The sequence below is a fragment of the Alternaria postmessia genome (genome assembly GCF_024291825.1).
Source record: "Alternaria postmessia strain BMP 2775 chromosome Unknown scaffold_75, whole genome shotgun sequence".
Lineage (NCBI taxonomy): Eukaryota > Fungi > Ascomycota > Dothideomycetes > Pleosporales > Pleosporaceae > Alternaria > Alternaria postmessia.
The window spans coordinates 24,607-41,134 of record NW_026260148.1 but is presented as its reverse complement, the minus strand read 5'-3'; the positions used below and the strand labels follow the sequence as shown (position 1 = coordinate 41,134).

Genomic DNA, 16,528 nt, shown 5'->3' with positions numbered 1-16,528 from the left:
TTGCAGAGCTAGCTTGTCGCCGCGGCCTTAATTCCGGGGCTTGGATGCACGAACAAGGGTGGAGTTGACTCGGCGGGGTCGGCTTTACAAGTGCTGCCTCGTCGGTCGGTGCGTCACATCTCGCCCAAGTTGTCGCCAACAAAGAGATTGCTCACGACGGTTCTGTGAGAATAAAGCGCGCAACCAGGATCTACACTCACTCAGCGTGCTTTGAACCTCTCTCACTATTGCACCATCTGCCTCTCGCCTACTTTCGCCCCCCAGCTTACTCGACCCGCCTGCAACCCCGCGGTTTCTGCTCACCTCGAACTTTCGACCAACCAACCAACACCTGCGATCTGGCATACAGCGCTAACACAAAATGCCTACAGTCTACTCTTCTCAGCAAAAGGCTGCGATTCAGCAATTCATCAGCTTCACTAATCTCGACCGGAACACCGCGATAAGGGCACTGAAGAGCCATGGCTGGGATGCGCAGAATGCCGTAAACGCGTAAGTACTGCTTTTTCTTTTGTTCCGAATATATACACAGCACTATCATTATACCTTTGTCGTATATGTGGGCACGGTGAATCCGTGGGCTACTCGAACGATCTCGATCTATCGACCGACCGACCGACCAACACCTGGACACATAGCAAGTATACTTGCAAACACATACTGGGAAGGAGCAAATTGATACGCGTGGATACGGCTGTAGTAACAGGATGCTGGAGGGAGAAGCAGGAAGTCGCAGCCGCAGCCGCATGCAGGCCATGGCTGGCTGTTGGGTCGGGAGCAGCTGCGCTCTGCGAGGATGCAACAACATCCAGAGGCTCCTGCTCAGAGAGTCATTCGCTTTCCCGGCATGGACCTGTTGCTATTTCTTCTACAAAGCTCCTGCGCCGGCATTTGTTCTTCGACCGTATCCTCCAGCCCACAACAAATCCCTTAACGAGCTTCTTGTCTGTTGCGCCAATAGACTACCGCCCCACCGACTATCCAACATCGAGCCAGGTCAGCGCCATCATCATAGCCCGTCATGTTCGGTTCCTCGCAGGATAGAGCCAGACAACTGGCTGGGCGTAATCGACGAGAGAGGATCAGCTCGATCAGCTCATGTTCCAGCTCTCACTCCATGAGTCTATCCAATCGACCGTCTCAGCGGCGAGATCCCCCACCCGCAGGAGTATGCACGGTCGAATCGACCACAGCTGTCGATGAGCCTACCGCTTGTGACGACAGTGATGCTTCCATCAAACATATCGTCAAAAATGGAGTTCATGCAGTCAATGATGTTCCTATACTACTTTCTGTACCACAACTGGCGAATGGTGTAGAGGCTTCGCACTCAGAGCAACATCGAATTCGAGCAGAACACCTGAGTCAGGTGCTGCATCACAACCTTACTCTCGCGAACGTAACCGATGTATCGGAAAGTGAGTTCACTTTACGTCGTCACACCCGGTACGGTAGTCTAGGAACGCATACAGACACTCTGCAACACTTGCGCAGCATCACGACTCCCGTTCCGCCTACACACCTGGCGAACTCTCCACCTGAGAGTTTGTTGGCGATATTGGACATCAATGGGGCGACTTCCCTCCACGCCTCCGCTTCTGATCGTCAACTGAGGTCACAATCAACTATGTCGCTTCGGGGTGGTTCAGGCTACGACCGTCAAGGGCGACGGAAACCAAACTGGCAGCTTGCCTTAGAAGAGATCATCAGGGACGACAATGCTTGGCTCCGAATGAATCCTGGGCAAAGCTTGCAGAGTCGGTACGATACGCAGACATATATCAACCTTGGACCACGACCCATCCCACTGCGTAGAACAAGCCCGGTTTTGATTTATATAATGCCAACCGCCAACTCATGCAATATATCATCAGAGGCTGACCATTTACACAGTTACTACAGCGGCAACAGCGGCGGCGGTGCGCAAGCTTCATCCGCAGCAAAGGCAAACCTGACCAAGCTCTTCGATCGGTACCAAGAGGCTGGCGCACCCGACAAGGATATTGTTGGCGTAGAGGGTACCATGCGGTACTTCGAGGAAACGGGCGTCGATGCCGAAGGTCTAGAGGCGTTGGCTGCTCTTGAGATTGTGCAGGCGCCCACTATGGGCGAAATGAGCCGCGATGGCTTCGTCAAGGGTTGGTCAGAACGCAGGTGAGTGACACGGCTGCAACTATCTACTTCCACATTACTATGTATCTGACCCATGCAGCTGCGATACCGTCGACAAGCAGAAGGCGTACCTGAAAAATGTCAAGAGCGAGCTGCCTGACAACAAAGAGCTCTTTACACGCATCTACAAATACACATTCACCATTGCGAAACCCACAGATCAGAGAGCTGTTCCACTCGAGATGGCCGCCGTATATTGGGAGTTGCTCTTCAGCTCACCCCTGTCGGCAGTCAAGTGGTCGAGCCCCAATACGCCATGGTTGAGCTGGTGGATCGAGTTCCTCAACACATCGTGGAAGAAGAGCGTCAACAAGGACATGTGGAACGAGACGCTCAAGTTTGCACAGCTCTCACTAGCCGATGAGTCGATGAGCTTCTGGAACGAGGAGTCTTCATGGCCTTCCGTCATCGACGACTTTGTCGAGTTTGTCAAGAAGGACAAGCGCGGTGGTACGGATGAGCAGCCGATGGACGAAGACGAATTGTGATTTGGACTCAGGACTTCCTATGCCTACTAGCGGGGAGTTATGGTAGATGGCATTTTTTTTTCTTGCTCATCAGAAGGCGGCTTTACACTTGATGCATGGTTACGATAATTCATGGGAGCATTACATACATACCCCTTGGCCAGATTTATGGCGCTTCGATAAGAGCATCTTCTAGTAAATAGACTAGCTCAGCATGAGTAATTCAGAGGCTGAGCGCCATCTGCGTTCTGTCGTGCACATGAAGTGATTGTATGAAGAAGATTGAAGGTGATCACCCTGGTTAGGCAAAGCGACAAGATCTAGCTAGTTACAAGATGTATCTATCTGCTGTGGGTCCAAGATACTTTCCAGATTCAGGGCACAGGCAGAAGCAGGACGTTTGCAATTCTCCGTTGATGCATACGGGACTTTCCAACTGCGACGTTCTTAGCCACGCGACAGTGCTTCACCTGCGCTCGCCGAGAATTTTGATGGTCGTTGCGCCTCTTGGTGTGGCTAGGGCCACGGCGTAAGCGAGCTGCACTAGCGTCTTCCACTGTGGTGCGGCGCCTTCGCAAAATCCATCAACGCCAACTTTTGACGACACCCCACGACAACTAACCACACAGCAGTCAAAGTGCGTATACCTCGAGGAATGCTGCTGTAGCTCTACTGACCGCAGCCAGATGGTCGCCGCTAAGAAGCATGTCCCGATCGTGAAGAAGCGTACGCCGAATCTACCTCCATGACCTCGAAAACTCGCGACTGACGTACCGTATAGACCGCAAGCGGTTCAACCGCCACCAGTCGGACCGCTTCATGTGTAAGAGACACCGGCGCTGGGAATGAAAAGATGGGAATCTGACAATGGACAGGCGTTGACCCCTCATGGCGCAAGCCTAAGGGTATCGACAACCGCGTCCGCAGGCGGTTCAAGGGCCAGGCTGCTATGCCCAAGGTACGGACTACCTACTACCCGGATTGAGGAGGATGACTGTCACCGACAGAACGATGGGCGCGACACGACATGTTTGATGGAAAAAGGCTGACGGAACGCCTCACAGATCGGATACGGCTCCAACAGGAAGACCCGCCACATGATGCCCTCCGGCCACAAGGCTTTCGTTGTCAACAACGTCGCCGATGTTGACCTTCTCCTCATGCACAACGCCACCTTCGCCGCAGAGTACGTGCACCAAGTCTCCCGTCGCTCAAGCAAGGCACTAACAGCTCCTCAGGATCGCCCACGCTGTATCAGCACGAAAGCGCATCGAAATCATCGCCAGGGCGAAGCAGATCGGTGTCAAGGTTACCAACGGCAAGGCCCGCGTTAAGACCGAGTCGTAGATGGGTGCGGATTTTTACTTTGGGGCGGGGCATACAAGGCGTCTCTCTGATTAGTTACGATCTCAATGGGAAGGCTTTCCATCCTCTTCGGCTCACAGTACCCCTCGACTACGGTATGGGAAGAGGCATGCACTTCAAAAAGCATTGCGACATGTTACTGCGGAATGACCAAAGATATCAAGGGACACGAGCAGTAGGAATGCAATGAAAAAACGAGCCAAATCAGGATTCCTCGAATGACGTAGGATTTGTGATATGCTGCTTTTTGGCGCGTTTGGCTATCTGTATTGCTTCGTCGATGTTGCAACCCAACCCAACCCAACTCAACTGCCGGCCGCGCAGGGTCAAGCAGTTGTTTTGCGATATCATCCGCAAGGTACATTGTATGCTGCATGGTGCTCTGCGCCAAGCATCGAATGCGCACGTCAATCAGGCTGATCTTCATCACATGCTAAACAGCAGGTGATGCCAGGTTTAACGAGATGACGACTTCCCGCGTTGGTTGTTGCCCAACCTTGACAACCATCGACCTTTCTATCGCTGTAAGCACTGATGTCATGTTGCTCATAGTGAATATGTAGTTTTTGGATGTAGGATGCGGTCTGATGTGACAATGGGATCACGTAGCGATCAAGTACCTCTTGTCGACATTCCGTGACAGCGAGTTTTTCGAAAACACCAAGTTTTGAAGCAGCTGTACCGGGTTACTATATGGATGATGACAGGTGCAGACATATATTCAATTCAGGGTAACACAAGATCGGACTTGACGTTACTCATCGAGCATGATGCATATGCTTCTTGTTGGACGGAGTGTTGTGTTGGCGGCTATTTCAGTGCAATGCTTGAGATGCCTAATCATCGACCCACCTGAACGGCGAACTTCCCCATGCGCACACCACCTCACGCTGAGATTATCTATAGCTCGCTACGGAATCACATGCATCCGTAAGCCGTCTTTGAAATCCTCAGCCTTACCTACTCACCGCCATCATATTTTGATGAGATGGCATGTCGATAAGGAGTGTGATAGTAAAGCCGTACGAGTCAACACAGGGGCAAGCGCAAGAGCCATGGTTGCTTCTTGGCGCGTGTCGCACGTACGCTGGGTGCAGCCGAGTAGGAAGCAAGTGAGGCGTCGCGTGGGCTCAGAGGTAAGCTGGTATTTGTCGCGTGGTAGTGGCAGGGTTTGTGCTGTCTGTTTGCTTTGGTCTGGCATGGGTGGGTGGAGATGTGTCGTGTTTCACGGAGCAGGACGGAGTTGGAGAATCGGCGCGAATCCGATGGTGAGAAAGTAGCTAAAGTACGGGGAAGGGCAGGTCGGGAAAGTTGTAATTGCGACGCTGAATCTTGGAACTTGGAACCTTATTGAGCCCTGACGCTTTCAGTCAGATTGACGAGATGTTTCGAAGCTGGCTAGAAGGCTGTCTCTGTCGCGGAATATTCCAGACTGCTGCCATTGGTGGTCCGACCGTCGAGTTTTTTCGTCGTTTTGTCGTTTTGTCGCGGTTCCTGGTTCCATTCATGGATGTGTTGAGCGACTCGCTAACGGCTACGCTTACGGAACTTCCGCGCACGATCTAGTAACGCTTGCCGGTCCACTCAGTTCCTTTCTCATCCGCACACCTCAACCCAGCATCACACCGCTCTGAAGCTGCCATCTGTCTGTGCCTGCCCTTGCAATTTCACACACTCAGGCGTCTGCTGGAAACAATCGCCCTTTGTGCGTCGCGTTATCAGGCATTATCCGTCCACGGGTGGCTGCAAGACGCGGTGATTGGCCCATGGCTGCACTTTATCAACGGATGTGGGTTGCTGCGAGGGAGGTACGGATGCGGAGCCTGGCATGCGACCACGACAATCAGCGGATCCGTGTGGGCGCAGGAGAGGAAAGAACCGGGAACGTGTACAGCTGAGAATAGCTGATTGAGGCAGTGTGCCATGACGAATGCTTTGATGAGGCCCGTTTTCCCTGATGAGAGGGTCCGATACGCTCGGAGGCGACGTACGACCTCGCATTGGCATATGAGGTCTGACTATTTCTCCCCCGGTCCATGGCCCACACTTGTACCCACGGTAGGTCGAAGCGCATCCCAATTTCCCTTCCGTCAGCCTGGGAAAGATTTTCAGACCCAGCACTAAACTAGCTCCCGTCTTTTAAATATTTCGACACCCCAGCTGTCTTTGTTTCGAGGATTCTATCTCCCTTTCACGCGCTGCTCAGTGAATCACGTCTCGTCGAAGGCTTGCCGCGCTCCTCATAGCGACCACAGTCGTGCATCTGCACGCAGTGACCGGCGGTCTTCGGCTAGTCACATTCAATTTTCGTTGTCACGATACCGGATCTTCAACCTCGCCTACGGACCAAGCAGAATCTCTGAGCATCCCACATCGCCACTGACGATCACCATCCACGTGCTTTACTTCGACGACAGATCCTGTGCAAGGACTTTCCTCTCCAACCATTTCCAAGTACTATCAAAATGGCACCCAACCTCTTCGTAGCCACTCAAAAGGCCTTTGCGCCGCACAAATGGTTCAAATCAAACAAGATCGATCAGTCAAGGGTCGTTGAAGAATGGTCCAGTCCAGTACCCGGACAGTACGAGAGCATCCCCGGTCGAGGCTGGTTCCTGATCGCAACTCTCAAGGACGAATCCAAACCAGAAAGCAACCCCAAGCCATCTGTAAAGTCGTCAAACGGCAAGGAATACACTCCACTGGACCAACCTGTTCCACTCAAGTACTCTCATGCCATCGGCCGTTACTTCCTGGAGCCTGAGTTCAACAAGCGAAAGAAGACCGTCATGGTCAAGAACGACAAAGGCAAAGAAGTCAAGGCCGGTTTCTTCCGGGTTGACGACGTGGCTTGGGTCAGATGCTGGGACGAAAACGACACTTTCATCCCTGGTAACGCAAACGGCGCTGCGGGTTATCAACGGTGGGTTCTCGATCAGCAGACCCAACAGTTTCGTCACATGATCAAGCGCGATGACCCCAACTACGTCCGGTCTCGAAAGAACTCCCCCGCTCGCGATGCCGACAACCGCAGCCAAGAGTCCGTCAGCACTGAGTACCGCACTAGCCGTCCTGGTAGTACCAAGAACGGCTTCAGCGTTGCTAGCACCCGGGCCAATAGCGTTCGCTATCAGCCTCCAACTCCAACTTCGAACCCAGGAAGCCAACGCCCGTCGCGACAAAGCAGTCCCAAGCGCAGCGACAGTATACCTCTTGAAGAGGCCAAGATCGCGCTCCGACGCTTGGCTCGGGAACACGAAGAAGCCGCAGCCGCCTTGGCCCGATCCCGCATGAAGCGCTCCGACTCTTCCAAGGATCGTGTCGAGCAAATCGAGACCCGCGGTCGTGTTTCGGAGCGAGTCGGCAGCTAAACTAAAAGTGTTTTATCCCCTTTTGCGTCTGGCATGTTCGACGTGCATGGCGTTCGGGTATCTTCCAACGTGGGGTTTGGTGTTTAACACGTGGCTGTGTCCGTTGCTTCACGGCTGCCACGTCTCTAGAGTCTTGTAATCCTTTTTAGAGTTTACGTCTTCCCTTTTTACGGCCTCAGATTTAGCGAATATGGGTTTTCGGTAACGGGCTAGGCGGTGTTCAGTTCTGGGCTTCTTCTTCTTCTTTCAACATGTCTTGCACTTCTTCTGTAACGGCGCAATACTACAAGGGCATCATAGCACGGTATACCCAAATATGGTTTGTAGGCCCCATGAGCGGCTCTTGTTGTCAAGCGAATATACTCTGGGTTCTGTACGCGTAGCGTAACAATTGTATCTTTCTCTCAACCGTTTGCGTTTTCCTCCACGTCACCATATCAGTGACTGCTGTACACATGATGTTTGCCACTTTTTCGCACGTATAGGGTGGATGTGGGAATCTTCACACATTTTCTCTGTTTTTGTATTCTCATTTCCCTGCTTCCTGAAAATCATTCGGGATATTGTTGTTCAACAGAGCTCATCAGTCACAACAACGACGCTTCCATTAGGCGCGTTGCTTCAAGTATACTACGTGGCTTCACGCCTTTTTGTCTTCTCTTGAAGAGTGTGCCATACTTGACTGGCTTCTCTTTCTCTACATAAAGTCATTGTATTCCAGCAGTTTTCTTTGCATATTCTCTTCCTCTTGCCATATTAAGCTCAACACTTTGACAGCCACGAACTCAATACTTCAACCTAATACCTCTCCTCTGCGAGAAGCACGTTCTATACTTGCTCAGACGCCTTTCTTCTACTTACATTTCGGCCTGCCTACTAGAAATCACTGACCTACTCCTGGGAGAGGATTATGACACAACCATCGCCCCCACCGCCTGCGAACCATCACAGCGGCCATAACAACAACAATGACCCAATCCAACTCGATCGGACTGTCCCGACCCACTTACGTCCTACACAGATGCACCCTGACAACCTCCGCGACCTCTATGAACTCATCGCTGCAGCCAAGCACGTGGTTGATTGCTGTGGCGTGTATACCCCTCGACTACGAGAAGCATTATCTCACGAACTCATGACGGCGAAAACTCGGATTGCAGAAGTCCAAGGAATAGAGGAAGACCTTAAGCAAGACATTATCACACTGAGAGATGAAAACACGATGCTAAAGGGGAAAGATGAGACGTTGTCTGAAGAGAATGCGGCGCGGGATGGAGATCTTGATGCTGGAGGAAATGTGATGCAGGTGCTCGTAGATGAGGTGTCTCTGAAAAAAGACGATATGCAAGAGAATGAGCATGAGGCAGCTGGTCGCTATTTCGAGGGTGGATGGGAAGATATGGCGAAGTTTTGGCAAGATGGTATGCCTATGGATCATGCCTCAGAGCCAGAAACCGAAAACCGACTTGCAGATGCGAATCTTTCACACATGGCATATTGGTTCGAGCGTAGCAACGCGCCTAGCCCCGAGCAGCGACAGCCACGACACAACGACAGAGAAACACTACGGCAGATCGAAACGGAGAGGTCCATCCTCAAGCTCCAGGACCGCTTAGAGAGAACGGAGATGCAGATTAAGCATCTGACAAACCGACTCGATGCCCAAGAAACAGAGTGGAAGCTGGCTGTTGAGAGCATACCGGTATTGCTTGGGGCAATCTATAGCGACCAAGAAGAAGAAAAAGACGACGACGATGACGATGAGCCGTACTATACATGTAGTGAAGGCTTGGACGAGTTTGAAAGCGTAGATGAGAACATGCCGTTAAGAGGTGGTATGGGTGGCCGGGACGAAGACGAAGAGTTTGTGTACGACTATGGAGGGTACACAAATTGGGATCAGGCGGATTTACTGGCGCAGGGCGAATTTCCGAGTATTAATGACAAGGATGAGATTATCCAGGAGTTGAGACAAAAGGTTGAACGATTAGAGGCGCAGATTCGAACGCTCACGGTAGCGGCGCACCGAGAGGATCTCTTCCAACCAACCGGTTCCCATATAACGGCCAAGGACGGCGACAGTAAAGCAGCGAATATTCCCAAGCAAACTCCTTCTAACCCGATCTTGACGCCCATTTTCTATCAAAAGAACAAGGGAGACATAAATATCAACTTACGTGGCGGCAGTGACGAAGCAGAATGTGAAGGCAATGGCAGTTGCGATCATGCTAGCGCTGAAGTTCGTAGCTCCATGTCAGTATCACCGCATCTCCTTTGCCAGCGAGCCACGTCACGAGTCGGAGATTCGACGATCAACTACATCATCGTATACCTGCCTCCAGGGTTCATCGTTCCCGGTTGCACGAAACCCGAGCTAGTCTTTCACAGCGCCGCGACAATTTATTATTTCCCCACAGGAGCAGCAGAAGAAGTCGTGCAACAGGAAGCATGGAAGCAGAAAGGTTGTGGTGATGGGCAATGGCAGGATGTGGAGCTCCACAAGATACAGTCAAAGCAAGTGTTCAAGAAAGCGATTGCAGATATGTGGGAAAAGATGGGACTTAGTTGGGATATTCTGACACGGAGATACTGGGACTTTGGTGAAAAGAAGGATGATGGAGACATGTATATGGTCAACGACAACAACCTCTTTCTTATGAACCGCACACGGGAGGTAGCTGTTCCACATATCCGTGGCGGAGCCGGCGATGAACCAATCCAGACCCCATGGCCTACCGACGAAGATGACTTATTAGATGAGTTTAAGCGTATCTACGATAGCCTCATGGAAGAAGCTAGGATCGCTCTCATGACAGATTCTCCGGAACAACGCGTACAAGCTTGGATGACCGTGGCCACAGCGGCCGAAACGCGCAATTCCTCTCTCGAACGCGAACTTGAGACCTTTCGGGAGATGAACGATAGCCTCATTCAAGATCTACAGTGGCATATGAATGTACAAGTGGACTTGGAAGAGCAGCTCGAGGCTGCAGAAGCAGACAAGAGGGCTATGGCTGACGAGTACCAGAACCTTAGGACACTTCTTCATCATCTAGTGGCGGATAGTGATATCTCTGTCGCTTGTACCTGTGGGGAAGAAACAATTCCAGCTTACGAGGATCGCAATAGGTCACCGGGTCTGGAAACGATACGAGGTGGTGACGAGGAAGCATTGCTACAAACAAGACCGACGAGTGATGCTGAGACCGGACAGAATGCGGCAACAACAGCGCCATCTGATTCTTCTTATTCGAGCACTGTTACTACAGCCAACTCTTTCGTCTATTACCCACAAAGATCTACGATCGTCTTTTCCGATACTCCTCCACGTATCTACCTATTTTCCTACAACTCCACATTACCAGAGATCCACGAGATGCTCAAAAAGGGGAGTGAAAGAGAAGATCTCCGAGATGATCCGCACGTTGCGCGCATCCTGGAAATTATAAAGATCCGTGAAGATATGGGTATTTATCTACCTGAAGATGTGAGCGATGAGCGAATCACTATTGATATACCAGAAATTCTTACAGGGTGCCAACTGGATTGCAAGACGAGAATAATTGCGTGGCAGGTGTCGAACGCAGATGCGGGAAGCCTTGAGAAGCCCATAGAAAAGCATGATTTTGAATCGAGTGCAGAAAGGTCGAACGATGATACCCGGACTAACAGTACGTCGAGCGAAGGAGAGAAGGACTATTACCAAGACATTGGGGACTTGGTGAACTCGTTTGATGATCCAGTCGATACCGACAATACGATCGACTGGCTAAGATCCTGCGCATGCCAGACCCGTTCCGTGTACGGTAGCGAGTCGTACTATAAGATTCCCCATCCGCAATCATCAACTATCTCTGAGCCATCACCTATGGTATCGGTCCGTGGCGGTGGTAGTGATCCAGAATATTGGTCTCACACTTCACATAGCCACCAAAAGTCTCCGCTCTGTCACCCACAGCTGACTCCTCCGTCAAGCGCACCTCCGAACACCCCAGCGTCTTACGGCACTATTGAGCCACCGCCTTGTCGCGTACTCAAAGGTGAAGAGATCGCCATTGGAAAAGGACCATTGAGCCTACGACTTGGCCGTTTCATGTTCCCTCCCAAATTCATGCAACAGCGTGAAGATGATATCCGTCGCTTTGACTGGCAACATATCAGGAGACTGAGCCCTCAGTTCAAGGACAAAAGCTCCAGAGGTTTCAGGTACACTAAAAGTGCACACTGTGAGGAGTGGGCTACACAGTTAGATAAACATCGAGAACATTGCGAATATTGCCAAGGAGTCTTTCTTGAAGAAGAGTATGCCTCTAGTGACCAGAGTCTTAGGCATGAAGAGGAGGCTCCGAAGCCGAAGAGCGGAGCTCGTAGACCATGGAAGAAGAGCAATTTGCCGCAGAAGAGCGTCGTCGCATCTGTGAGCGCTATTGTAGAGGATCCCGATCCGCGGTTGAGGGGTGGTGCTGGTAGCGAGGCAGATCTTGAATACGACAGCGAGGACTGGCGATGTGAGTGGGATGATCTGGCCAGCCAAACGCGAAGCGCAGGCTACCGGCTTCGTGCTTTCCGCAACTCTAGTACTCTTTCCACAGAGACAGTAAAACCCCCTCCTTCGCCTGTTGATCGCGCCGTCACGTTACGTCGCTGGCCTCAGCAGTCCGACCTGTGTACTGCCATGGAGTTTATAAGGGACGGACCCACTGTCTCGAAGCTTGAAAAAATGCATATGAATATATCAGAAGCACGTGCAGGTAAGTTGCTCCTTTCGCCGCACTACATTGGTTCTGACAACCTGACTGGATCAAAGACTAGACACCCAGTGTTACTAGAGACAAGAGCAGCAAAGGGCGGATTAGTTCGAGAGAGGCCGTTCACGAGACCCCGACGCCTTCAACATGGAACTTCTGAGGGTGTGTTTGTTCCAGAAAGCGACAGCGTGTTAGATCTCAGAGCTGAGAGTTGGTTGGAGAATCCTCGGCCAGCTCCGCCTCCGCCATTCTACCGCCGCTCTGCGTCATCGAGCCAATATCACCAGCAGCCACATGATATCGGTCTCACGAAGGTGCAAGAATCGGATTGTTTTATGCGATTTGATGCGATTCCAAGAGAATTATCATTTCGGAGTGACCGACACCAGGTGTTTCCGGCGAGAAGTGATTTCCCAGGGAATATACTCAGAATTAGAAGTCAAAAGACATTCAGAAACGCAAGTCTGTCAGCAATGCGGAGTGATGAGGTGTATGGAGAACATGTTAGCCCCAGGCCCGTGGAAGAGCCTATGCCTTCATCACCTAAGCCGCGACGACTATTAAGGAAGATATACAAGCAATATGCAGAGCTTTTGGCCATGTTTCTAACTTGTCTCAACAAGCTGAGACAAAGACTCCTGGCGAAGAAGCCAAAGAAGAGTGCTTCGAGCTCGCCCACCAGAGCACCAGCAGCGCCAGCACCCTCGCGAATGGGCTGGGAGGCTCGGTGCATGAATCCTGGACGTCATCCCTTACTATTCGACAAGTCACTTCCGCCAACACCTCACGCATCGACTTCAACCTTTGATCTGCATCCTGAGCCTAAGGGAAAGTTTCCTGCCGGGCTCCATCTTGAACATAAGGAGAAAGCGCGTGCAGTGTCTTGGGCATCCATATCGACTATCGAACACGCACAACATATTGCGCAGGCACAGGATCGTGCTAACGGGGACTTTGTCAATCAGGAAGGGGGTGAGTGGCGTGTACCAACTGTGGCCGGACCATCGGATTTAGTAAAGGAGGCACTCATGTGGCTGAGATATGAAAAAGAATCGGGAAAGATGGGAAAATCAGTGTTTGAAGGAAGTATGAGAGACGATGATTTGTACGAGTATGCTCGCAGTAACGATTGGGCTGTACTATAGAGCAAGACACCTCGAAGAGAAGTAGACTTTCCCAGTCATAAGCTTACAGTTCTCTACCACCAACTCTCCCGAATTTCTCAGGATTTTGCTCCATCTCTCCCGTCACGTTCCGCATCACTGCCTGTACAAACTCCGTTTTGACTGCCCATGAAGCCATCATGCGTAAGAACTGCATGGTGAAGACTGCCCACACTAGCTCAATGGCTTCGATGAAGAGGATCTGCTTGTACGCTGGGACAACGACGAAGGTGATGAGGCGAACAAACGGCGCGACGGAGAAAAATGTGCCTAGGAAGCCGAAAATAAGGTGCTGATAATGGAGGTCAGTTTTATCCCGAAATGGACGGCAGGCATAGAATCTTACGCTTTTCAGCCCGACAAAGACGGACATTGGCGAGTTCAACTTCAGAAGCTGCCGGAGTACATGCTGCACCGTCAAAAACCATAGCGTCCCCACTGTCAGTTCGAGTACCCATTTCAAGAATGTATTGCAGATGTTCAACGACGCCCGATTCACCCTACCCTGTGCGATCCACTTCTTAACGACTTCTTCTTCTCTATCCTCACTCTCTTCCACTTTCTCTTTTCCCTGATACGTGACATCTCGACGTCTAGGTCGAGCGGGCAGAATCTTCTCTAGTCCAACGAACCACCAATACTGGAGTATCACGAGAATGAATACGATCAGCACCTCCCTTGGTAGTTCTCGGCCGTAGAAAGATTCTTTTGTAGCGTTTTTCGTATTGGGGATAAGCTCGGTTTGATTTTTCGGGACAAAATAGCTCCACGTGGTACCGTTCGTCTCGTTGACGGTGCGCATCACGTAATTATCAGCCTCGTCTTTGGGAATCACACTCTTCTGCATCTTTTCCAGACGCGCATTGTGGGCCTGCTCGGCAGCGGTCGCATTGTCAAACATCCCAGCCAGATGGCTGAAAGTCTCGTCATGGATTACTGCATCGAACATGTTTTCGGAGACGTAGTGGGTGTAAAGCAACGAGATAGTACAGATCGCGGTTGCTTGGAGGACAACATTGCGCATCGTTGGTGAGAAGCGCATGATCGTGACTTGTGTATCAGTTCGAGATGGATGATGGAAGAACGTAGAAGGTGAGCTTCGTAGCTTTAGATGTAAATCAACCAAGGCTTATATGAATTCTGCGACTCTAAACCAAATGATGGAGGATTTTAGGCCTCTCGCGTGTCTGCCTAGCAGCAATGCCACATTGGACGCCTTATCCACGATTTTTCAGGAAGGGATGAAACTCAAATAGAATCCGTAGTCGTAGATCGCCACATCAGACCGATAGTGCCGTGAACGGCACGTCTTATCCGCTGTTTCGACGTGGTTATCATGAAGGCCGCGTCACATTCGTCGAAGGTATGCGGGTCTCGGAAGGCTTGAAGCGCTATCCTCTTTTTGAAGTGGCTCATCTGACCACGTGATGCACATTATTTCCGAGATCCGCCTTGCCGCCTCGCAACGTCATATCTCCGCACTCTAAGTCTCGAGATGTTACGACTCCGTGCGATATGGTCTCACATATTCATCGATCCAACCGCATATATCCTTCGCGACATGTCTTTATGATTGATCGAGATGGCGCAGCAGTATCTGCACAGTAAAAATACAGCTACCAACAAGGCCCGAGACTGTGAATACCCCTCACGTACACGCTCAGTTATACTTACGACTTAGACATTATCGTCATCTTACATGGAGATAACACCAGAGCAATGGACTACGAAGCACTACTGAGGAACTAGCCTGGATAATATCGAGGCCTAATAGTCTATTCACGCGAGCGCTGTCCTGGACTTGCACACCACGCTTCGGACGTGCGGACAGCCGGTTCTTAATCACATCTTTCATGGAGGAAGCAGATGAACGCCAAGAGTTACGAAATTGACTGTGCCACAGTAACACATGATTGCTTGATGCACAGCGTCTATCCATCTCCAAACGAGGATATATAACCGGGGAAGCGAGCTAAAGATGCTGTTGGGAATCTGCGAAGGAGTTTCGTAAAAGGTTATCGCACTTTTTCTCGGAGCTACTTTGGGATCATCGCGCAATCTGGAGATATCGTATGGCTACCATTTTCCAGGAGATGTTCACGACTGTTGACTGTGTCCTTGGCCAATTTAGAAGTCCCCATATATGTGCTATAGACATGTTGTGCCGAGATGAATAGCGAAAGACACCCAGTGGCCATTATTCATAAATACTCATGTTGAGAAGCATACATTCTCTTTTCTAGTCTTCTGTCGTCAGTCGCCAGTTGATACAAGATACACGACACCATCACCCTCATACTACCTTGCCTAGCATGCGCTCATCAATCGTCGCCCTCTTTACCTTCGCAGTCGCAGCGGTAGCCATCCCGGACTCATCTAGGGAAAAGGTCAGTCCCCTTCTCCTAGCCTTAAGCTGGCCTTGTATCTGACGAACGAGACATAGCGAAGAGATATATCCCCTAGGCATCATCCGAGAGACTTGTTGGACATAATCGAGAAGCGACAGGCGTGCTACCAATACGGTTGTATTAAGGATTCTGATTGCGTTGACAACGGCTGTGCCTACTGCGGTCATCCTGTACACCCGGGGCCTGCTCTCGGTCTTTGCGTTCGGTATGCACCTGCAGCAGGGGAGTCTGTGTAAGAGCGAGGAATATTATCGCGATGGAGAGTGCTGTGGGTAGGGAGAGACACATACTAGTCACGAAGAATGAACGACACGTAGCTTGATCAGGTAGCGAAAGATCTTCGTCATAGTAATCTTTCCACGCCGTGCCAAAAACTGGCCAGCAGCAATGTCTCACTTGTACCTCTTCGCTCACACGAATCCATAGTGCTCTTTTGGCGGCTATCCACTACCTCAAAATCTGATCTCATCATTTCAGTTTTGAGTAAAGAAAGCGATAGTAGAGGCTAACATCTAATCAGCGAGTGCTGCACTCTGTGAATATGCATCCATTGACTTTCGGATGCGCACATTTGACCTTGTGGTTCGTAAATTTCCCCATCCGTCCCCCTCCTCACCTCCATTACGACAGCCGAACAAAGAGCGTCCTACTCAGGCGCAATATGCTCAACATGAATCGTCTCCTCTATATAGCTTTCATGGAGACGATTGAAAGCAGCGCAGCCAACAATTACCCATGCCTGCTTCAAGGAGAGTTCTTGCAGTACGCAAGCTTTGCATTAGTTTCAGAGGACTACCGCGTCGATGCAGACAACTTCGATCTGTTGCACAAACA

General features: G+C 50.9%; 5 protein-coding genes across 5 annotated transcripts; 4 read left to right on the top strand and 1 right to left on the bottom strand.

Moving 5' to 3' along the window:
- Positions 1-361: 361 nt before the first annotated feature.
- J4E82_008789 (uncharacterized protein) lies at positions 362-3,986 on the top strand (the record flags this gene model as incomplete). Its single annotated transcript, XM_051735020.1, has 8 exons — positions 362-492; positions 1,894-2,154; positions 2,213-2,656; positions 3,322-3,365; positions 3,421-3,462; positions 3,515-3,597; positions 3,704-3,825; positions 3,878-3,986. 8 exons carry the CDS (start codon positions 362-364, stop codon positions 3,984-3,986), a joined length of 1,236 nt encoding a protein of 411 aa, XP_051585203.1.
- Positions 3,987-4,241: 255 nt separating this feature from the next.
- Positions 4,242-4,567, top strand: J4E82_008788 (uncharacterized protein; the record flags this gene model as incomplete). The annotated part of the gene is made up of 2 exons (XM_051735019.1): positions 4,242-4,362; positions 4,446-4,567. The coding sequence occupies 2 exons, from the start codon at positions 4,242-4,244 to the stop codon at positions 4,565-4,567; spliced, it is 243 nt and encodes an 80-aa protein (XP_051585202.1).
- A 1,902-nt stretch (positions 4,568-6,469) lies between these two features.
- On the top strand, positions 6,470-7,375 carry J4E82_008787 (uncharacterized protein; the record flags this gene model as incomplete). The annotated part of the gene is made up of 1 exon (XM_051735018.1): positions 6,470-7,375. The coding sequence occupies one exon, from the start codon at positions 6,470-6,472 to the stop codon at positions 7,373-7,375; it is 906 nt and encodes a 301-aa protein (XP_051585201.1).
- A 910-nt stretch (positions 7,376-8,285) lies between these two features.
- J4E82_008786 (uncharacterized protein) lies at positions 8,286-12,204 on the top strand (the record flags this gene model as incomplete). Its single annotated transcript, XM_051735017.1, has 2 exons — positions 8,286-12,126; positions 12,188-12,204. 2 exons carry the CDS (start codon positions 8,286-8,288, stop codon positions 12,202-12,204), a joined length of 3,858 nt encoding a protein of 1,285 aa, XP_051585200.1.
- Positions 12,205-13,311: 1,107 nt separating this feature from the next.
- J4E82_008785 (uncharacterized protein) lies at positions 13,312-14,235 on the bottom strand (the record flags this gene model as incomplete). The annotated part of the gene is made up of 2 exons (XM_051735016.1): positions 13,312-13,578; positions 13,633-14,235. 2 exons carry the CDS (start codon positions 14,233-14,235, stop codon positions 13,312-13,314), a joined length of 870 nt encoding a protein of 289 aa, XP_051585199.1.
- Between the last annotated feature and the right edge of the window lie 2,293 nt (positions 14,236-16,528).